This window comes from Amphiura filiformis, chromosome 15, assembly GCF_039555335.1.
Source record: "Amphiura filiformis chromosome 15, Afil_fr2py, whole genome shotgun sequence".
Lineage (NCBI taxonomy): Eukaryota > Metazoa > Echinodermata > Ophiuroidea > Amphilepidida > Amphiuridae > Amphiura > Amphiura filiformis.
Genome location: NC_092642.1, coordinates 2358166 through 2383127, shown reverse-complemented (window position 1 = coordinate 2383127; position 24962 = coordinate 2358166). Strand labels below are relative to the sequence as shown.

The 24962-nt window shown below is 36.9% G+C and overlaps 1 protein-coding gene across 1 annotated transcript; it reads left to right on the top strand.

Moving 5' to 3' along the window:
* The first annotated feature begins 344 nt into the window (after positions 1-344).
* On the top strand, positions 345-21024 carry LOC140171141 (uncharacterized). The gene is made up of 12 exons (XM_072194325.1): positions 345-789; positions 1205-1367; positions 2121-2190; positions 4919-4970; positions 5364-5514; positions 5993-6157; positions 13219-13557; positions 13899-14123; positions 14891-15295; positions 16597-16674; positions 16793-17452; positions 17738-21024. Exons 1-12 carry the CDS (start codon positions 684-686, stop codon positions 17751-17753), a joined length of 2430 nt encoding a protein of 809 aa, XP_072050426.1. The 5' UTR covers positions 345-683; the 3' UTR covers positions 17754-21024.
* Positions 21025-24962: the final 3938 nt, after the last annotated feature.

Genomic DNA, 24962 nt, shown 5'->3' with positions numbered 1-24962 from the left:
GTAACACGTTGTACTTAGTCCCTATTAAGACCACACCAAGCCATATACTCATATTGTACAATTCACTGTTGACCTTTTGTGTTAAATATGATCATCCTTCCTTCTACAGGAAGTACATGCTTTACAAGTGAGTATTATCGCACTCTAGATCAATTGTGAAATTCACACAACATATCCGGTACAAAAAAAATATTTTCAGTTTCATGACCTTTTTTGGACATATGTTTCTTCACAGAAAGCTTGGGCAATTTGATATGGGTATATAACCTTTAGATTCTTAAAAGCTTAAAAATATCAAATTATTACCTGATATGGATAAATAGCTACCACTTTATATGTTAGAAAAACCGCGCTTAATCTGCAGGCCTATTATGATAATGTATTTAGTTGGTATTGGTATCAAACCCATAGCAACTCGTCCGAATGTCAAAATGTCCTTCATTACAAGACCACTCCTGGTCTTGCCAATAAACCATTATTTTGTTTGATATAACTGGAGGGGTTGCCACGAGTTATCTTCTTTTGAAAGCCATTTTGATATTTGGGCAAGTTGACATAGCTGGGACACTACACACGCCACCGCAACCGGGCTCGAACCCCTGATCTAATATGAGTCCAGTAAATAGCAAGGTGTAAGGTGTATTTGATTTGACAGTATTATTTGTTTGTAACGTTTGTCTTATATGTTTGCAGCTTACGCTCAAGGTAGATTACTACAGGCATCCATTACATCTGCCTACATTATGTTCACTACAGGGTCTGCCTTACTGATTCAGCCACCAATTGTGGGTAAGTCGAAAGTCATAAGTCATGGGTAAGTTATCATACTAAACCTAGATTGTGTTCGTTACATTATATGCGTAACCATGGCAACTGAATCAACCACCATCGAGAAAAATGTTTTGTTTTATACTGAGAGGAAAACTATTCTTTATTTCGCCTCATCGGCAGCGAATAGGTGGGTATTCCGCTGTTCGCAGTGTCAAATCACGTGCGTACAGTTAATCGCGGCCGCGGAGAGCTTACACGGACGCGTACAAGAACGATTTGTCGGCATGATACACGGACTACTTCCTCGTCATTGGGATAAGTCGAAGTAACAGGTTAGGATTGAGTTAACGGCTGTGCACTCACGCTGTTAACATCTTTTGAGAAATTTAGCTTTTTGTATATAAAGGTTTTTTATTGTGTGTTTTGCTGTCAGGTACGAACCACACGGCCGTTAACTCGAGCACGACGGTAGATTGCAGACCAACAGCATTCCACGGTTCCTCTATATTGCATAATTTTATTGACGTCTCTATTGGGGAACTTATAGACGGATTTGTGTCTTTTGGGCTAGTTCTAATCACAGTACTATATATTTGGTAAGAGATTTACCAACAAATCAGTTTTAAGTACACGTGTTTCTCAGTGGCGTAGCCAGGATTTTGGAACCGGGAAACACAACTTGTAAATGTACCGACGGAAATAGTGTTTCTCGACGGAAGTTGACCCAATTTTTTTGTTCAATGGTTTGAAAAAGTTTGAACCCCCCCCCCCAAAAGGCCATGATGAGCGACCACCGGCTCCCAGGCACCCCACCACCAAAGGCTACGCCATTGGTGTTTCACATTTACCTGAATGTAGCGTGTTAAGTAAGAGTTACGATTACTCTTTTCTCATCCTAACATTAGTTTTGAAATAGATCTAGATCATATCCCTTTTCTTCTTTCAAATAAACGGTTCCAAAAATGTAAGTCCCCCAAGACATTTTGGTATAATCCAAAAACGGCTTGATCAATGCTCTTGTTTTAAAGTTTGGAACATAGACTGATTAGTGATGCATCAAGTGATGGGTTTGATTACACACTTAAAGGAAAACAAATTGCCAAACACAAATTGAAGCATAAAAAGCCTATGTAGAAAAATGCAACTTTTTATTGGTCGAAAATTTCATGATAAAAAGTAGCAACAAAAACTCGCTCACTTGATGCATCACTAATCAGCCTATGTTTCAAACTTTAAAACAAGAGAATTGATCAAGCCGTTTTTGGATAATACCAAAATGTCTTAAGGGGACTTACTTTTTTTGAACCGTTTATAATTATGGCCGCGTGTCAAACGTTTTCTTTCTATAGTCTTGGATCATTTCAAACGGTGACAAAGAAGAGAACCAAACATCGCCGTGAAGTCGAAGCTGAAGAAAAGGTCCGTGATATTGACAAAAAAAGTATTTTCAAAAGCTGGCGCAAATATACCTGGTAGTTGCATGGTACCAGAAAAGTAAATTTACTTTTTTATTTCTGAAATCGACATAGTGAAAGAGAGGTAATACTATTAATAGCTGAGAAAAATATGGTTAGGATTGTCTTTATCAAAGTAAACTGCTCAAATAAAGTAAGTCCGCAGTCATGTAACCCGTCCTACACCAAAACCTGATCTTGTTATGAAAATTTGATTGATACGGTTGTGTGCAGAATCTTGTTAGCTCTAATTTGATACCAAATTTGATACCAAACACTCAAAAGTGACAAAGACTGATACCAGTTTATGGCATTTGGTGCATTTTCAAAAGTTGCAAATCAAAACGATAACGCGGTCGAAATTGCTTAGCGTGGCAATGTGGTCAAGCTTGCTTGCCCACGATGAACCCATGTCGACTATCCCAAGTGCGCGCTTTATTCAATTGGTAATTTAAGGTTATACAGGATTTTGACATTTTGTGTAGGCAAATTGGCTGCACGTAGCCACCTAAAATATTTTGTTTTTCAAAAAATAAACATGGCAGGCCTAAAAATCATACTTCATCTTAAAGTTGACACTCTAATGATTATTATTGTAATACTTTTAACGTCATAGCTCATACACAAATGTACTTTGTAAGTGTTTGAATTTGTGTTCAATTTCATGAGCATAAGGTTTTTTGGGAAAGAGGCCAGGAAAATATGGGGAGAGGGTCCGATTTCATTGCGATTTCGCATATGTGTTACAAACAAACCAATGAAATAATGTACCTATTTATTCTTTCGATAGGTCCTCCTGATTTAAAACAGTAAGCTTACATGTTCACAGAATGTCAATGAAAATGATGGGGTAAATGTCGTCTTTTTTGCAAAAACAATATTAATTTAGTGTGCCAATATATTGACACAATTATTCCCTACATTATTTCTTAGAAGTATCAGCTAACACATGCATATCAAAATTTTATGAATCAGCTACGGGAAACATTAAAAATAATTTATTTCATCTCAGCATATCAGGCCAAATGGTCCAAAATGGAGTTCTGAGATATCCACACATTTAGTTTCAAGTACTCACATTTTCTGCTATTTCACAGTATCAATTCACAATCCCATAATATTCCAGGTGCAGTGCTCCTGTATTACTACTGATAATCCTTACTGCATGGGAAGTATCAATTGATTTTCACAAAACTTGCAGAAATTGACAAATTTCTGCCAAAACTTCCACACTATCAATATCATGTTCAAACCATGTGCTAACTTGTTTACAATGCTAGTTAATGTTGCCAGGGCCAAGGTGATAGTACTTATTTTATTGATTTTGTCTAGTATAGTGCTGGTTGAATACTCATGCTCCACTGTGCATATGCTTCAGTGATTTTAGCAATCAAATGAAAATGACAGGGTTGCCAGTTCATGCGCTGGAATAATAATCACTATAAGGGGGCACATCACTAAATAAATGTCCCATTGAAATACATGTGAAAATACAATAAAGTAACTAGGTGCATAATAATTATGAGTCCTGGGGGAGGGTAGAATGGGGGAGGGGGAGCAGTTTTTGGCAAACATTTACAGTGCATCTTTATAAGGCTTAGGAAACACTACAGAAACATTCAAATCTGCATCATAATATCTAGGCCATTTAAAGTTTCCACATTGGCAAAGTTAGGCTGGCCGAGAGCAGGGCCAGGGGAGGATGACAGGAAATGTTGGCATACCTTTTAAAATCTAACCCACGGGCCCCCCATGTATATTTGGGATTCCCCTTCCAAAAAAAAATGATAGCCCTCACACCTTCTCTTTCTTCCATGAGTTACACCAAATGCGGAAGGATTTAGTGTAGTGTCCCCTTAAAACAAGAACTGTCTTTAAAAAAGAATTAGTGCTGTGGGATATCTAGAGCAAATATTGATACACAAAAATAATTTCAAAAAATACTTTGTTGATACAATTTTTTCAATCTACATCTCTGAGATGTTTAATTTATACATATACTTCATAAATAAAAATTAAAAAACAAAAGACAAGTTGAGTGGAATTTTCACCCTCCGTAACCTTAAAACGCATGGATTGCTACAGTGCTTTACTGATGAATACTAGGGCTCGATGCGATCGATATGACCTAGCGGTTGTTTCGGGCTTTATCAATGGTCGCGCTGTGCCATTCACCTCTATAGCTCCGCGTGGTCCATTTTTAATTTGCAACTTTTGAAAATGCACCAAATTTCATATACTGGTCTCAATCTCTCTGAATTTAGAGTTTTTGGTGGCAAATTTGGTATCAAGTTGGAGCTAACAAGATTCTGCACACGACTTTATCAATTAAATGTTCATAACACGATCAGATTTTGGTGTAGGACGGGTTACATGACTGCGGACTTTCTTTATTTGAGCAGTTTATATTATGACATAGAAAGTGTTATCGCAGGTGCGGATGAATTATGTATACGACCCTAATAATAAATTAGTATTTCAGTCTTTTCGGAAAGAAAAAAAAATCCAGAATAATATTGGATGGAAATTGTACATTATGGCTTTAAGCATTAATATGATTATATAAAATATAGTCAAATAGTTTTATAATGTATTTCAATCCTCTAAAGTAAAATGATGTTGAAATTCTGATGAAATGGTCGACACCATGCGAATATTTGTATAAACCTTGCAGTTATTCTAATATTGCACAGGAATCGTCATGGTGCGGCTGTTGCATAAGCAAGACAGAATCACTATCAGCAGGTAAAGTAACCTCATTCAAATACAAATATATTGAAGAGAAAATAGTCCGGGCTTTTTTTTATACTGACATAACAATTATTACCATCGGAGATACTTATTTTCTTGTTATTTAGAATGAGTCGAAATGGTGAAACAAGTATTTGGGTAATAAGCACTGAATTCCTTGAAGTCAGCAGCTTAAAGATGCCAAAGGTCGCTGTTCTGAATGCATTATTAATGATATATCAACCGACATAAATGAATATTAATATATTTAGATTCATTCCGTTGTTGTTCGCATTTATAGTTAGAGACAGGTCATACAAAATAAATAAACTGCATAATAATACCAAAAACTGCATAATGATATCTTGTACCTATGGATACAAAAAATCAATGATATTTTTACCACAGATGAGCGGGTATTTCGAAGACGTCTGGCAAAGCGTGGTTGGGGATTGATTCGAAATGAGCAGGAGCGAACAGTATACAAATATTCACTGTTTCATTTGGTGTTTGGCTTGGCCTCCTTTTACATCATGATGACTCTCACTAACTGGTACAGGTAAGCATTCGCAATACAGACTTTTTTCGTAGTGAAGTGTACTTGAACGCGTGACGTCATATATCATTGGTCATACGAGTCATAACTACCACAATTTATCCTAGCAGAAATTGTGGTAGTTATGACTCCTATGGCCAATGATAGTCATAATGTCATGTTGTGTAGTCAAATGTGAACTTTCTTAAGGATTTTGCAGTTTGCCTGGCTGTCCATTTACAGCATCATATTCACACCACGCGTTTATGGAAGGTTTTGTAGCAACACCCGGGGTTTTGTGATTGAAAATCCTGGAATTGTTGGACAAATTAACATCCATACGCGTTCATGTAACGCGTCCAAGTACATCCACTAATCCAGTCAAGTTTGTTGGAAAATTAGTACGCAAGAAAATGCCACGTATTTAAAAAAGTCATTCCGAATACTTTCAGCTTGTTCTCAACAAAAAAAAATATGCTAACGTTTCATTCGCGAATTTCAGCCCACAAAATGCAGCACTGTCAGAAGTGAACAGAACATGGCCGGCATTTTACGTCAAGTTGATATCTGCGTGGGTGTGTGGAATGTTGTACATATCAATGTTGGTATATCTCTCCTGCTGTGCATCTAAAGAACCCCCGACAATATCTAACAGGCGGAAGAATAGGTAGGTAGCAAACTACTCTAGGTTGACGAACGTTAATACGTAACCGTGCGATTCACGCCATGCTGCTGTAACCAATCAGCAGTCTTGAATGACGCCAAATTGACAGTACTCGTTCACGTGCCGCGTTCACGTTCATTAACCTAACGCTGTCTGATTATTACGTTAATCTGGATACGGGTGTTTCCATATTAATTGTTGCAGTACTAGGACACTCTGTATCAATGATTGAAATATGTTATTGATTGCATGGTTGAAACAGTGGTTTACTCAAGATAAAATATCTTGAGTAAGTGCTTAAAGGCTTTGGCAATGGTGCATATTGTGATGTGCCCTGAGTAATTTGATTATTTATCTTTGTTTACAAAATTACATGAGCGATGACATTTTTGGGTAATTCCCCTCTCAAATTGAGCAAAACAAATTGAATCATATCTAATATGGAATATTTGAAAAAAAAAAACCCAAAAACCTGATATTGTAAAGTGAAGATGACATCATATTGGATTCCCCTCAGGAAGTGATGTCATGGGATTTCCCTCAGGAAGTGATGTCATGTGAAAAGTTAATGTTATAACTAAGAATTGGGAATTCCTCAGATTGCAGCATAGTGTGAAGGTAGTAATTGGCTATTAATAGAATGGCTTTTTTCGGTGCTTGATATATAAGAAAATGTTAACATAATTCTACACAGTTTATAGTGTTGATCTGGGCTAGCTAGCTAATATGCTTACAGTCCAATTCCTTCAAAGAAAGAAAATTGCTAACCAGAAATATTTTATGTAATCAATGCACTACTGCCTGCCAGTGTTGTCTGAGAAGATCTAGAATACGTCAAAGAACGTACTTCTTCCAAGAAAGGAATATATATTCTTCTGCCGATTTGCTAGAGTCTGGTTATTGCAATAACACATCTTACAATATAAGTGGGGACAACTGCATCGCAGTCCTGCTTCCTGAAGATATTGTGTGAAAGGTGGAAATAAACTCAACCCAGAAAGTATCGAAACGATTATAGATGGTCAGATATATCGGGAACTGAAATATATAGCAAAAACTTATTTAATGCATATAAAGAGTTCATGAGATAAGTCAGAGATAAGTAAAGAGTAGCAAGTATTGAAGTTGGAGGTCGAAGGAGTAAAATAAAGTAAAGTTCATGGTTAAGTAAACAGAGCACATGGGTGTCAGCAATAACATCCATCATAAACATGTCCTTAGAGGAAAGTGTGGTCCCAGATCCTCTGAAATCTGCTATCGTAATACCTTTGCTCAAGAAACACAATCTGGACCACAATATACTTAAACACTACTGAACATGTTCTTCAGGACTGTTATTGAAAATATTTATTTATTTACTTAAACACTACCGTCCTGTGAGTAACCTTCCTTACATTTCCAAAGTGCTTGAGTGTGTAGTTGCAAAACAGTTGACTGATCATATATCCAAACACCACCTTCATGAGCCCCTTCAGTCAGCATACAAACAGTTTCACAGCACAGAAACAGCTTTGATTAAGGTCTATTATGGGCTATGGAAATGCAAGGTGTCACCATACTTCTGCTGCTTGACCTCAGTAGTGCATTCGACACCATTGATCATATGGTGTTACTCACAAGACTCCAAGACATCCTCGGAATCAATAATGTTCCTTTTGACTGGTTCAAGTCATATTTGTCAAATAGGACGCATCGCGTGTGCATTAATGGAACTTTCTCTAACCTACAGTTCCTCCGCTATGGCGTGCCACAGGGGTCGGTACTCGGACCGCTCCTATTTTTAATTTACATTCTCCCCATTGGCTCAGTCATTCGCAAGTATCCCAGCAAACACAAAACGTTTTCGACATCATTCGCAAAAGGTTATAAAAGTTTGTCAGAAAACGTTTAAATGTCGGGTTATATAAAGGGTATATTAGGAGTATAAAACGTTTTCATAACCTTAAAAAATATTTTTTGATAATCTACTGCTCAGCAAACAAAAATGTTTTACAGAAAACGTTTAAATGTCGGGCTATATAAAGGGTATAAAAACGTTTTAATAACATTCTAAAAACATTCTTGGAAACTTGACACAAAACATTCTAAACAGAATGTTATTTTGGGGTTGAAAAAATATTTTGCGAAAAATGTTTGCCCAAAATATTTTCAATAACGTTTTAAAAACGTTTTCATGACGTTTATATAACCCAACTTTTAAATGTTATTAAAGGGTTTTGAAAAAAAACATTTTAAGAACATTTCTGTGGTTGCTGGGTTCAAATATTTTAACATAATGTTATTTAAGTATTGACACAATATTTGGCAAAAATGTTTGCAAAAATAGTTTACAATAACATTTTTGAAAACATTTAAAAATATTGTTGTAGTGTGTTTTCATACAAAACGTTTTAAAACGTTATCATGACTTTTATATAACCCGAAATTTTAATGTTATTAAAACGTTTTTACCTAAACCAAAAGCCAAAACATAACTTATTTAAAACGTTTTTAAAACGTTTTTGTGTTTGCTGGGATGGCATGAAACTACACATATACGCTGACGACACTCAGATATATGTTTCCATCTGTCCTACATCAGCTGACGGTGTGAAGAGTGCTGTGGCAACACTTGAGCAATGTGTTAACGAGGTTCAGACATGGATGTCTCATAATTTCTTGAAACTCAATGCCGAAAAACCGAAGTCATTGTGTTTGGTTTCACGCTCAGCTTGCCAAGTTCAATCTTTCATCTGTGAATATCGCTGGCATTGATATCCCTGTGCTGGGTAATCCGTAAAGAACCTGGGGTCATGTTTGACCGCAGCATGACTATGTCTGCGCAGGTGGCTAATATTGCAAAATCTGCCAATTTCCAGCTGATTAACATTGGACGTGCTCGTAAAATGCTAACCACCGAATCTACCAAACTCGCCATTCATACTCTTGTCATCTCAAGGCTAGACTATTGTAATATTTTACTTGTCGGCATCAGCGAAACACTTTTCAAGCGTCTTCAAAATATCCAGCGTACTAATTACCAGGAAACGCAAGTATGACTCCATCACAAAATAATGATCTCATTGATATGCACTGGTTACCCATTAAGCAACGAGTTGATCTTAAAATCCTGGTCCTCGTTTACAAATCTTCTCACAAACAAACTCCGGATTATATTTCTGATATGCTTCATGAACAAACTGGTCGTAGACGCCTTTGCTCCACAACATCATCAACACCACTATTCATTGAACAAAGAACTCAACATTCAACATTCGCGGACAGGTCTTTCTCCTGCTATGGACCCCGCATCTGGAACAAACTGCCAAAACACATCAGAAATGCAGAATCCATTGTCATTTTTAAGAAACTGGTTAAACATCACCTGTTTGGAATTGCGTATAAGCATTAACTTTCTTTGTAATTGTGTATATTTTGAATTGATATCATGTATGTATTTCTTTTCATTTGTTTGCATATGATGATCTTTGTATGTGTCCAGCGCCTTAGTGCAAGTTTTCTTGGTTTTAGGTGCTATATAAGTTTCAGGGATTTATTGAATGATATAAGTGTTTGGAGGAAGCAACGCAATTTTTGTGTGAGGATTCTATTCGCAAGGATATTTATCAATGCAAGTGTACAATGGACTTTGCTGATTTTCGCAGGACAAGTGAATAATGATATATACATCAGCCGTCCAGACCATTGCAAGAACTCTAAGTTACCATCAAGAAGAAGAATGCTGGCTAAGTACTGATAAAGAATAATTACTATTTTTGTATGTGCATTTGTTGTCATATATTGTACCAATCATATCTTACTTTCAATTAAAGACTTAGATTTTGTTACCTTAATCACACAGTGTATTTGTGTTGTGCATTCGAGTGAATTTGGGTAAGAGGTGATTTTGGCCTTGGGTCAGTACGACTCGTAACAATATGGCATCGGTCTTGATATCTATAAAATGCAATCTATAATGATCAAGTCTCTCTATCTCCCCATCATTACTACATATGGATTGCGAAACAGGTGTATCGACATCGCAGCCAGTTCCGACCGATCGGGGTGACTACTGGTATGCTCTGTCATTACTTTTTGATTAGGGACCGTTCATTATTTCTACCGGAGGGGGGGCCGGGAGCAGACAGAAAGTCACTGCCGAAAACTATATGACCCCCCTTCTCCGATAATAAAAACCATATGACCCCCCCTCCGAGTTACATGAAAATCATATGACCCCCCCCCACCCCACCTGACGTATGCACACGCGCAATGACGTGCAATTGCGCGCATGGATCAGCTGCCTCAACACATCACATCACTGCCACACATCAGGCTGACAAGTTATGCCTTTACTGTTTTTGCCACCCGGCAAAAGCACCTAAATTTACCCTAATTGCAGTAATTGGGCACTTTTCTCCAAATATTGGTCTTTACTGAATAGGACCCCAAAATCGTGGCACATCCTCATATACTTTCAACTTGGTAGAACCCCACAGCAGGGCCGGATTTACCTTTTTGGGGGCCCTGGGCCAGGCCAAAATTTGGAGGCCCCCAAGTGGCCAAGTTTTTAGATTCTACTAGGACATTTGCGTGCGAAGCGTGCGCAAAAATTTCAATTTTAAACTATTTTAATCCCAATTTTGCAAATTTTGTACCCTATTTTGGTGTTTTTCGGCTAAAATGGAAGATGCACACTGCACAGGGCAATTTTGGGGGCCCAAAAAATTTGGGGGGCCCTGGGCCCGGGCCCATCTGGCCCTATGATAAATCTGGCCCTGCCCCACAGGGTATTTTAACTTGTTTTATTTATTTTTCTAAAATATTATTTATTTCACATGCATGTACACAATTTTTGGTTCTGCCACCCTGTGCTCCAGCTAGTATGTACATGTACTTCAATACCACAGGTCCCTGAACAAACCACAGTGATATTATCCATAGGACTACAGTTTCTTTGCACCAAGAACAATCTTTCAAGTGGCAGGTTTGGAAACTTGGGGTCAAAATTATTATAATTCATTAGTTTTATGTAATTAGGCTAAAATGGCTGTAAAACGAATTTATTTCATTTTTTAACTTGTAATTTAATTCAATCATACAGAATATAAAAAATCAAATGAGTTTAATAAACTATCAAGCTGATTTATTAATTTTCAATCTCTTAAATTGTAAGTATGCATCAACTTCTCATAACATGTTGATACTGGGTGCAGTACATAGCCCCCTTTGGTGTAAAATGAATGAGTTGCAAAATCTTCTTCATCAGTATATTAAAAGGAATAAAAAGTAGTTTGTGAAATCAGTGATGTACAGTGGCGTAGATTTCTTGAAAGTTGGGGGTGGGGTTGGAAAAAAATTCTTGAAGTATAGTGAATCCAGCACCTTTTGCCGACAAAATAAGTTTATGGTACAAATGCGCGCAAAGTGTGCGAAAAATGTTGATATTTTGAAGCTAAACTGATGAAATATGGTGCAAAAGTTGAATAAATGCGCGCGAAGCGCGCGGAAATTTACACTTTTGGGGCTAAAATGGGCAAATATGTGGTCAGAAACCTATATTCAGGCGTCACTTTGGGGGGGGGGATGATTGTGTGGAGCATCCCCGGCAAAATATTGGGGGGGATCTACGCCTATGGTGATGTATTGATCGGACTCAAGTCCACTTTTTGCCGGACTCAGACACAAAAGCTCACAAACAGACTCGGTTCGGTTCAAACTTGGACACAGAAGGTCCAATTAGATCCATGTAAAATGTGAAATGATTATCTAAAAATGTCATAATAGATCTCAAATTTGATTCAAAATTAGTTGTCATAATATCCAACATATTCACAAAATTATTTAGATTTATCTGTCACTTCCCAGAATCATTACTGTTACCGTTAATGAAATAATTGATAATTTTTATACATATTTTAATTAATATTTTGACTATATAAAAATATCTAAAAATTTCTTTCATGGAACTTTCTAATTCATTAAACTCTTGAAAGAGAGAAAACATGCACACAGACATAGACATGTACACTACATCCATAGGGCTAGGGTGGCTGTGGTTTGTGTGTGTTCACTACTCAGTGGCAGTCACTGCACATTTGTCCGGAACATTTGTCCATCACACAACCATAATATAATTTCTGAAAAGGTGAATTTCTATTAGTATTATTAGTATTATGATGATGATGATGATGATGATGATGATGATGATGATGATGATGATGATGATGATGATGATAATGATGTTATTTTTCTATAATGTATTTGAATACATTGCCCAAGTTTACTGTCATGGTGGTTTGGGCGAGTCTTTGTAGTTTTAACTAGGGTATGGAAATGACACCTGTGTGGGGTGGGGTTTGATAGTGGATGTGTATTGGGGGAGCGGTTTCGGGTGGTTTAGTTGTCTCTTTTCATTGTAAAAGAACAAAGAAGAGTCTGACCACAGCATTACTGTGCAGCAGCTTGATTATTCTTAATTCTCTATTACGAAAATGGCAGTGTACATGTATATTTATGAAATATGTTTCAAAATTCTCTTATTTCAGCAAATTTGTATTGTACATTTGGCAAATTAGAAGCAAAATCTAGAATTTTTACCCAATGACTCATTTTTTCAAAATGTTATAATAAATTACTTACTTTTGGTGCAAATTTATGTCAATTCACACCGTGGCAGGTGAAAAACAGGTTGAGGCCCGACTTAAGTCCGGACTAGGACCAAAGTGTCAGCCTACATGCAAAGCGCAAATCTAATGGTCAGGGGTCCAGGGACAATGTTCCAGATGGGGGTCCAGGGGCGAAGCCCCGGAAGCTCAGGATTTTTGAGATGCAAAACCATCTGACCCCCCCCTTCAATAACTAAAAAACCATCTGGCCCCCCCTTTTTGCTTGACAAAAACCATCTGACCCCCCCATGTATTCTCCCGGCCCCCCCTCCGGTGGAAATAATGAACGGTCCCTTAATAGTTAATAGATAATAGATATTAATTTTGTCCATTTACATTCCTTTCGATTCTTTATGGCAACTTCAAGTTTACTCATCTGTCTTCATTTGTTTATTTCTCCTTGATGTTGCGTCACAGATCACGAAATATGGAATCAGAACCCGATACTTTTATCTTTAATATATCTGGAAGGCAAAAGCACACTGTACGTGATGAGAAACAGCATATTGGAACATCAGATGGTATTGTATCAATGTCCCCATCACATAGGTCTTTTCAGCCAATCCAGTATGCAGAGTTGCAGTTGACACAACGTATGAATGGGACCGATCTATCACATATGTCATTGAGAGCACAACAGCCTGAAGAGATAACAACAAGGCCACAACGTTTAGAAGTAAATGATGATCTGAATGATGGTATATATGAAATTCCCAGCGAAGTTTTAGGGAATGCAACGATGGGAGTATTTATCAGGTTTGTCCACAACGGCGTTTCATCTTTGTAATATCTGGATACCAGCTTGAGGGTGTGGTAAACTAAGATACGTTGAAAGGGTAGAGTGAGAATGAGTGAATATAAATGGGGAGAATGGAAATGGGCAGAAATTAGCATAGTGTGAAAAGAGACTCGGAAAAGAGAGTGGAATACAAACGGAGAGAAGATAAAAGAAGATGATAATAAAATTCTGCATTATCTGCGCAATAGCTCCGAGCACTATCCCAAAAAGGTTTCGCGCATTCTTCAACTAATTTGCTCTGAAATCATCATTTATTCCTGGTCATGTAACTTGTTGTACCTTTTGGTATTCATTATAGGGATATGACGGATGAGAATCATAATGCAGATAGTGAAGCAACAAGAACCGATATATCTGGAGATACGACTACAAACTTGAACCATGTCGCTGTTGCACTTCGTGAACTTATTGAAAATACTGGAAGTGCGTCCAACCAAGATATACCATTTAGAGGAGGAAACCATTTAAGACCGCAAGAAGATATTCACGTTTTTAGAAATTTACCGAAAAGGACTAAACCAAGGTACGCTTAGCGTGTATTAAACAAAGAGCAAACTTTTTGAAACTTATGTCTGTCAATTAATGATTGCAATCATTTGTGAATATATCATTACTATTGCGTGTCTTTTTTATTGATAATTCACTATCATATCACTATATTGATTTGATTTCAATACGCAGACAGATGGATAATTAAAAGTACCAGATATTATCATCTCTGTTTATCGTAAACAAATACAGCTATGTGATAATTCGAATCAGTAGCCAATATCTGCACCTTTTAACTCGGATTTTAACAAGGGCGGGGATTCAAAAATCTCAAGTATGATTCAAATAAAAAATGTGTAATTTGCTCCATTGGATGTCCTATTGATTGGTACACAAAGCGTTTTCGAAAAAGAGAACTAGCGCCGTGCCTTCCATTGATTAGAACATATAAAATGCAGCTTTAGAATTCGTTTCTTCTTTAGGGTTTTGATCAACGTTTCTTTAATTCTCAACCGATTTCAACAAATTAGTTCTTAAATCATAGCTAAAGAGAACATTGATTGACTGCTTGTCTTTTTTCACGTAATTGTTTCTGTTGAGGGGTGAACAGGGGTGAACATTACAGGTATCTTAATTATTTTGCTGTTTGTATTTGTTAGGCACCACTTTTAGATTAGTTATATAGCACTATCAGTACCCTCGATCATTCCGACCAATGGATCTTTGAATCGTATCAAGGAGATGTAATAAATCATCTTATAATGTATCACCACCATAATTTACCTTAATGACAAATTTCAGGCACCACAGGCAGGAAAGAAACCATCCACCTCGTCAGGAAAAGATCAAAAAACGAAAACAACATAAACACCCAGAAAAACTGAATAGACATGACAGACATGATGTAGTTGATTTCGGTGAAACCAGAGGATTTGATTCCCCAACGTTCTTACCCACACGGACTGTACCGCCACATACACCACCACTAGAGCGACGAGGCACAATGTATTTAGATGAAATATTATTTGGGCAGTATAACGATGAACGAACACCACCAACACCACCGCCGCCGCCACCAGACAGGCATGATGCAGCGAATATTAGGAGCGGCAGAGACAGGGGATTTGTTGCTGGTGTTGCACGGCCATCTCGTATCAAGAAGACTAGTATTCAAATACGTGGAACATTGAACAAGCGTCGTCTCAGGTATGTGATCATATTGACTTGTCTATAATCTGTATAGCTTCCTCGAGTCAGTAATTTATATTTTGTTTTTGCTGAACCATGAAATGGTATCAGCCTATGTTAGTGTATGTTACTTACTTACTTACTTACTTACTTACTTACTTACTTACTTACTTACTTACTTACTTACTTACCTTTTGGTCTGAAATGGACATATCTTTAAATGCCATGAAGGTATGAACCCCCAAGTGGTGTCAAATGAAAGAGGACGAAGTAAAGAATATAATAAAACATATTTTCCCACTCGTAATAAGCCCTGAGTCAATATTTATATGGGTCCATTTCATATCTCAAAATGCCAAGAAGGTATGTACCCCGAGTGGTGTCAAATGAAAGAGAACAAGATAGGAGACCCAGCAAACACAAAAATGTCCTTAAAACGTTTTTATATAACACACTGTTAGAATATTTTGCATCATGTTTTCAAAAATGTTTCATGATGTTATTTTAACGTTTTCATACACTCATAGAAATGACTTGTTCGCCTTGTTGGCGCAATTCAAAAGGAGTACGTTTGGACAACTCAAAAATAGTGTAAAAGTTGCCAAAACAAAATTCATGTTAGTTATCCGAACTTAAAAAAAGCTCAAAAAGTTCCGTCAACTAATCAACTTTGTTGGCATTACTTAAAAAGTTGATGTAAGTCGTTGCGTCAACTTTTTAAGTAATGCCAACTTCTGAATTCAAGTTCAGGGAACTTAGAAAAATAAACAAGGTTCAAAGAACCAATTAGTTGAGTTATTGTAACTCAACATGTAAGTTGATGTAACTCGTTCATATTAAGTTACTGGTACTTATTGTTTTGAGTTATTCCAATTTAGTACTTTGTTACTTAATTCACGTAATTGGATCATTTTCTGCACAATTAGCAGTATTCAAATATTTATTTTTGTAATCAGTGCAAAATTTTGTATACTATAGCACACCTCTAGAAAATTATGCTAACCTAGTTTTATTTTCTGAGTTGTAACAACTCAATAAAGTAAGTGCAAATGAGTGCGACCAACATAATGATATTGAGTCAGCGTTGCTCAAAATTGTACGCGTTGGCATTACTCGGAAAGTTGACGCAACGACTTATATCAACTTACTGAGTAATGCCAACGAACAATTTCTATGAGTGTACCCTTTATTTACCAGTCATGTTACGATTTACTGTAAAACGCTGATAATATTAGTACTGTAATATGTCAATGTTACGTCAGCTCAAGTCGTATTTATTCATTTATATATGTTCCTCCCCGGTCTTTATCACATTTCAGCTACTTGTGGAACTCAGTCAGGAGGGCACAAAGAAGTGTAAAATCAAAATCGCGGCGGAAACAAAGAGCAACTCATGGGTCAGTATATAGCTCACCTTGTGTATGAACATTTGGACAGGTTTTCTAGATAAAAACAATCTACTTTATACGTAAATTAAAGCTATGTTTCCAAACTCTTTTGTCTTCCTATTTCTAGGCATATTCCGAATGATACTGGACTCTACTTCCCTCCAGAGGGAATAAGCGCAAATTCGCACATGTACATAGATGATGTCCCACAAGTTCCACGGAGAAGTTACGAAACAAATAAAAGCAAGCTTCCCATGCCCAGCGATGCAATGAATCACCGCAGACAAATGCATTATATTGCTTCAGATCAAGGCTTAGCCCAAAATGTTCACAGACGAAGAAAGTTCAAGGGTGATAAGTTCAAGGCAGGAGTTCCTGTGACATACATGGAAAGTATGCGTGGTGAGGAACAGGCGGATATTAATGTGTTTCCGTTGTCTAGTGATGCGTTATTTTATGGGCAGAACTGGTACTTGCAAAGAAATAACAATCTCACAGAAGAAAACAGGTTTACCGCGAATAGTGGACACGCAATTGGACGAAAAGAACAACGTTATCGTCAACAGATTCCCTCAAGAGAGGAGAACTTGAAGAGATTTTCTCTATCTGCTTACGAGACGGATTATGACAGACACAGGGACAGAAGAAAAGGCAGAAGGCGCCACATTGCATACAAACAACATCAAGATCAAAAGTACTATTCACGTGTACCTGCAAACAAGAACACATTTGGACCTCATTTTGAAGCAAATAGATCAACAAAGGCGACACGTAGAACGAAAATAAGGTAATTACAGATATGTTATTTGGGCGATCCAATCATCCGATCATCATAAATCTGATCTTCCCTAATAAATCCTAAATGACTTATGTTTTCAACTTAAGAAAAAAACACGACATTCCCTCCATGCATATTTTGATTAAGATAATTATCATTATTAATAGTTTTTGTAATTTTGACAAATTTCTTCATTGAAGTGTCCAATTGGTTGATATACTATTTTTTCGCTTAATAAATCATGCATTTTGAATGATTTATTATTGTTATAATTATATTTTGTTCCCAATCCAGGGCTATGAGAAGATGATACAACAATTTGGAACCGGCTTCATACGACAATTGAATACCATGAGTCTATTGTACATTGCAGTGTAGTTCACCCATTACCTACATACAAATATTCCGCCAGGATTATATTTGCTCTGAAACTATATTAAAAAAATCATATTATGACAATTTGCGTAATTTGCAGTTAATGGAGAGATTGCGACTTTTACGTGAAACGTGAAATCGGAACGGGAACCGCATATTACACTAGTCCAAAATAAGTATGCCCTCTAGAGGGTGAAATCCATTGTGAATTGGTCAATCGTAGTATTCCCGTAAGGCGGTCATGTTGCGATTGGTAGCAAATTATGAATCGCGTATTACAACATTACTACAAGTTTAATGTTTTCTGTGACCAAGAAGGTCACAAGAAGTGGAAGACAAGGGTTACATCTGTTGGTAACACGTCCCAATCAGGAAATTGTTATCACTGAAACAACAACTTGCAATTGAATATATGAATACAAAAGCCACCTAAGTCCATACTTTGGCCAAATTGAGTTAAGCATGGGAAATTGTTGCTATACATAGGCCTGTCATATGCATGAAAGAACAACTCAAATTCATTCTCTGTGTCTATTGGGCATGTGAAAAATAGCATGTATGAAAGAATCACCCAGTTCCATGATTTGAGTCTTGTAACACATTGATTGAAATCCAGTATGTATAAAAGTCCACTTGTAACACATTCATTGCTAGAGAATGACTTTTGAACAAAAAATGGGTTTAATAAAGGAAAGTGTGTGGTTTATATTACATGGCAGAATGTTTATCAACATTATACATACCTGTGTGCTTTATTTTGTATTATCTTACTAGTGGTAATCTCATTCTAACATTGTTGTCTTTGTATATGATTCAAAAAACCACCTAAGTCCAAAATTTAAAATGAACCCCACGAAGTCCCTGAAATGCTAATCGTCATACCTAATACAGGTTAATCCACTCATTTGCACGTAAAACTTACCATATTGACCAGGTAAATCTAACTGAAGGAATTAAAATGATACACGGGTTTTTCTCTCAAAATAACTTCGCATGGACTTAGGTGGCTTTTGTATTCATGTATTCAATTGTAGGGCATTTAGGACCTAGTTAGTCAGAAAACAATATTGAAATCTTCATGCTTCAATTTGACATTACGTGAATAATGATCACTGATGTGAATAATGACAACTGTTATGATAATCACATGTTTTGATTCCCTCCAACTGCATGAAACAAAAAGAATAATCCAATGAGAGCTGAACCGATTTCCTTCAATGGATACTGAATATAAGGCAATTGTGCTGCAACTTTCAAATCTTGGGTTACTTTTATTGGACCATTGGAACAAATGAGGTGTCATAATGCGCAGAAATGAATTCTGCTTCGACTGCATATTCACAAATTTGGCATACAACGGTTTAGGAATAATGGCCTAATATTTAAAGGAGGTGGCGGTGTAATTAGATTTTGGTAGATGTTTACTACGCATGACGTCACCTCATTAATATCAATTCATGCACATCAATGTACATCGAAACGATGAACTTAAAACTTTTGAGGTAGTTTTGCGCCCTGTTCAGTTTCACACGTATTTGAATAGGAATCGTTTTGAGCACTAATTTAATGTTTATGGAGCACATTTGCTTCAATATCTTGTCAAGTTGACGTTGAATGTTTTATTCTACATTATTTGGCAATGGTGTATTTTGCCCATAGTACGTCCAAAGTTGTAATTGTGTGTTTTTGATCGCAAAGGTCGGATATTTTCATTCCCGATTTATATTCTGCACCCGCCCGAGGGCTTCGCAAGGGTGCAGAATTCGGCGGACGTTTGACGGTAATTTTGCCGTTTTGGACACTAAAAGGCATTCGATCCTTTATTTTGTTTCTATAGAGCCTTTGATTAGGTGGGTACGGATTTTATATACCAAATTTTAAAGAATTATTTTCAAATGTCCGACTTGTGTATTTCTTATTGATTACAAATTGGCGTGTGTCAGTCCTAAATATACATAGGGACATGTATGACTGGTAGTGTTAGGAACGAGAGAAACCGGTTGTGAAGGAGACTATGTGCATCGCTAAAAAAATAAGCGTCCTTAACTACTAGTCAACTTTAAGACAAATGGGTTAACAAGGACACTTTCACGATTTTTTCATTAATTTCTTATTTCACATGATCTAGACTCATGAAAAATATTTTTTAGACCAATAAAATAAGTAAATAAGAATATTATTTAGCCTTAAATGATTACTTTGTATTTAATAATACCCAACACAGAGTGCATGGTACTCACGCCCACACGCCAGCCATTCATCATGTTGGGAAAACCTCACAGGAAGTGATGTAATGTGAACGGTTAATGTTTATAATTATTCTTGGGAATATCCCAGATTACATCACATGTTGTGAAGGTGTGAATGAAGTAATTGGCTATTAATAGTATGGGACTTTTTGATTAGTACATAAGAAAATGTATATAAAATTCTACACAGTGTTGTTGTGGATTAGCTAGTGTGCTTACAGTCCATTTCTTTAAAAAAAGGAAACAAAAGGGAAATTGCGAACCAGAAATATTTTATGTAGTCAATGCACTACTATTTAGCCAGTGATATCGCAGTAGATCTAGAATACGTCAAAGTGCGTACCTCTTCCATGAAAGGAAAATATTCTTCTGTCGACTTGCTGAACACTGGTTTATAAAACAAGACATCTGTCAATGTAAGTGGAAACAGGGGGACAACGGGAATGCAATGCAGATCTGTTTTCCATTAGAAATTGTGTGAAAGATGAAAATAGCACCATTTTGGAGATAGTCAACAGTGCGAGGAATCTATGCAAAAGATATAAAAGTCTTATAGGATTATTGATTGGTTTAAAAGGTGTTTGACTAGCGCTATTAAAATGAGATACATGTAGCACCAACTTGAGGTACCTATGAATACGACCTTCATGCACATTTTACACTGTAACTCAGAATACAATTTAGGACATTTACGGCTCATTCGTGGTGTATGGCATATTTTTACCTTTGAAGATTTGAAGATATGGATTTTTTCTCAACAAGACCTAACAACATTGAAACATAGCCATATCTAGTTATAGACAAAACATATTTTATTTCTAATACAAAAAATATTGATACAAAAGCAAAATATATAAATAATTAACTTCCGTCAATTTTGTGACATTTTCTTATAGATATAAATAAAGACTTTGAACAACATTTTATGGGGAAGACACTTTCAATCTGATATGTTTATGAAAGGACCAACGTGTAAAATCCACAAGACACACTGACTATAGTCCTGAGCGCAAGAAGACCGTAAGTCCACTTGGCCCCTCAACATGTATACACTAAAGTTACGTATAGTTTCTTAGGGTTTTATAATGTTTAATACATGTTCCAGGGTGAAAACATCATGAAAGGTTGTGAAAGATTTGTTTTGGCCCTTAAACATGTATAAAACATTACTAAACTATACGAAACTATACGCAACTTTAGTGTATACATGTTGAGGGACCAAGTGGACTTACAGTCTTCTTGCGCTCAGGACTTCAGTTCGTCTCGTCTCATTTTCGTCTCGTAAAATTCGACGAGACGTATATGGTAATGAACCTCGTGTTGCACTGTGTCACGTAAATAGCTTCCTGACGAAAGCTTGACCTATTTCACACAGTGACTGGCTGCACCATTACTGTAGTTTTCACACATTGACCGGTAATGTGATATTCGACGGCGCACCCGAATAAAAATCAATTGTTCCCAGGAATGCATAGAATGCGGGTTAAATACGCAAGTTGTGATTTTGATATTCACTGGGGTACTAGTTCAAAAATCTACATGTAACCTTTTTGGGTCACCCAGTACATACCAGTGACATACAATTCGCCGTAGAAGTGACGTAATAAGAGGATTAACTACCATAGATGAATACAGTTTTTGAATATGTCACCGTGCACTTCAACATTCACGCGGTATGATATATTCATATCATACTGATCACTCACACTTGTAAGATTAGTATCTTTGAAAAGAGTGGTATTGTATTCAATCTATGATTGCAGACCTCTATGAGAGCAACCTACTTGTAGTGCAGGGCGGTATATTCAAATATTGTATGCATCTGTTGCTATGGTAGTTAATCCTCTTATTACGTCACTTCTACGGCGAATACATAAAATCAATCCTATAGACGAATCCAAATCCACGCATTCCTACACCTGACTAGCAGCCTTTAGTTGGGTAGCCGTCGGCTACAATGCACCCAAAATGTGAAATGATTCGGCCTTGGCGGAAATTTTAAACTGCATTCCATCACCCGTTTTACACCTTCCGCGATAACACAGGTAGACAAAATAATAAGTTTACAACACAATAGGCCCTATAGTTCCCTTCGGCAAAACACACAGCTTCTACATGGTCTATTCGCTGTTGAAGTGACATAATAATCGGATTAACTACACCATATCAAACACTACAAATGGATGTACATGCGAACAAAAGGACTATGTATGAATAGATGCGACGGGATTACCTGCGGAATTATCTCTAGGCCTATTGTATATATTATTCTATTAACCCTCCTCGTCCTTGTATCTTCTCTAGGTGTTAGGCGGCTTTTATTTGCACAATGGGGCGCTCAAAACACCAGGTTGGTGCTAGCGGCTACCCAAAGATGGCCGACCAAATCCTGACCATGACTTGGCTACTTGGATTCGTCTATAACCCCCTCTCTGCATTGCATCTGTACTTGGTCAATTATCATTTTTTGCCAATTATAACAAACTTGAATGAACCGTTTTAAAGACCTTTTTCATTTTACATGTAAAATCTATGGAGATGAAGATGAAGGCTCATATGCATAAAAAGAATTCCATACAATTGTGTGACAACATTCACATCGAATACTACTTGGACAAGTACAAGTTTCGAATTAAATCTTTTATTCGAACTTACTTTTATAACTTGCTAGGTTGCGTCTGATACCGTCAGACTTCATCAGGCAACTGACCCGCTGGGCTGGTCATGTGATACTTGGGTCAGTTTCCTGATGAAGTCTGATGGCATCAGACGCAACGTAGCAAGTTGCAAATTAGTACCAGTAAAAGGTTTAATTCAACGACTGGATGACTTATAATATTCACTATTAATTACAAATATAATTAATTATACACTTCATTAATATATCCTTGTACATTGATTGGTTAAAAGTGCATCACATGACCAAAATAGTTCTACCACCAGTACTCCCATCCGTAAATAGTACCTCTAAATCGTAAATAGTATTGCAATGTCCCGGATGAGCTGTAAATAAACATCTCAAAATAAGTAACTAACCCCCCTTAAATGATGACCATTATACAAAAACAGGTGATTGTATTACAAATCTGTAAAATGCGTTCGAAGCAGAATTTATTTCTGCGCATTTTGATATGATAGCTCAGAAAACAATAAAACACCGGTCAATTTAATGTAGTGAGGTCCAGATTTGAAAGTTGCACTTACATACAAATTTTTACAATACAAAAACACTCAGATATCATTACACAGATTTCCTTCAATTACACTGAATGCAAAATCAATAGAATTTACTGCAACTTTCAAATCTTGGGCTACATTGATTTAATTGTACGCTGTGACGTCAATATTTAGTCAATTGCTATAAATGAGGTGTTAAAATGTGCAGAAATAAATTCTGTTTCCAACGCATTTTACAGATTTGTAATACAATCACCCGTTTTTGAATAATTGTCATTATTTAAGGGGGGTCAGTTACTTTTTTTGAGATGTTTATTACCTCTAAGCCATTAATAGTACTTTTGACTATATGTCATCGGCAAACTCGCCGGAGAGGCCATCGCGTGATTTCGCGATGCTGTAATTGGTTAGCCCGAATTTAGCCTGTTGGATATCTTGACGGGCAAAATACAGGTTGTGCTCAAATTGTTTGTGCTGTTCATTCTTGATCAAAGATCTTCTAGTAATTAGAATTCTGTGTTCAGGATAGAAACTGGACCTGGAGAGTCAAAAAAGTTTTCTTTTAACCAATCAATGAACAAAGAATATATTACTGAAGTATATAAAACACATTATACTGCCTTTATTCGAGGTTCTGGTTAAAACTCTGGTCCCTTGTGATTACTATTGATCTCACAACGGGTCTATAGTTTTAACCAGAACCTCTCATGGCAGTCCGTTTATATCCATCATTAAAATATTCTCGTTCATTAATTGGTTAAACGAGTATCGCGTGCCCAAAAATAGTTTTAATTATTATGCAAAGCAGTCAAAAAGCCGATTGATGAGGGAACGGGGTAGTGCTATTGCCCTATGACCTCGATTCTGCGTCGCAGTTCCTAGTGGTCGGTGCAACTCGCCACCGTACGCGGGATTTCAGTACCGGTTTCGAGGTAAATGTAGAAAGTCATGTTGTCTGAGCATAATCTGAATTCTGTATCAGGATCAGTATCTTATAATTGACGGTGAAATAACAGAGAGCATGGTTACTCGCCCGGGTTACTCGTTTCACGGCGGTATTGTATTAGAGCTTACAACATTTTCACGGTAAGCTTTATCCATGTTCATGTTAGCCATTCAACTGTGTGCGTGATGCGTGCATGTGCATCAAAACAAAGCAAACGAGCCTTTTACTAGGCCTAGCCTACATGTATACGTTTTTAATATTAAACCAATCAATAGGCCTAAACAAAAAATATATTAATGAAGGATATAAAATAAATATTTTCTGCTCTAAATTCGGGATCTGGTGGAATCTATTGGTCCCCGAGGTAAACTGGAGTCCTTGAGCCTACTATTTTCCCCGAGATCGCCAAGTCGAGGGAAAATAGTAGGCTCCAGTTCCACCAGATCCCTCATGAGCAGTAACTATTTGTATAATACCTCTGAAGAGGGGGCTACAGCCAAATCAAAAAATGTTCTATACCATTTTTCTCAAAATGGTCGGAATAGAGATGAGACAGAGTTGCACAGAGTGCTGGACGTTTACTAATCCTGTTCCCCATTTTGGACATTGTCACGGTCCAATGCTTCTTTTTCCAATTAAAATTTCAAAGATGATTTGGAATCAAATATTATTTGATATTTTGGAATTTCAAGAGTAACATCTATGAGTTACCTTTTCACACACTTACTGTGAGTAACAAAACCATAGGCATGCAGCGGAAGCAGGAGGGTCA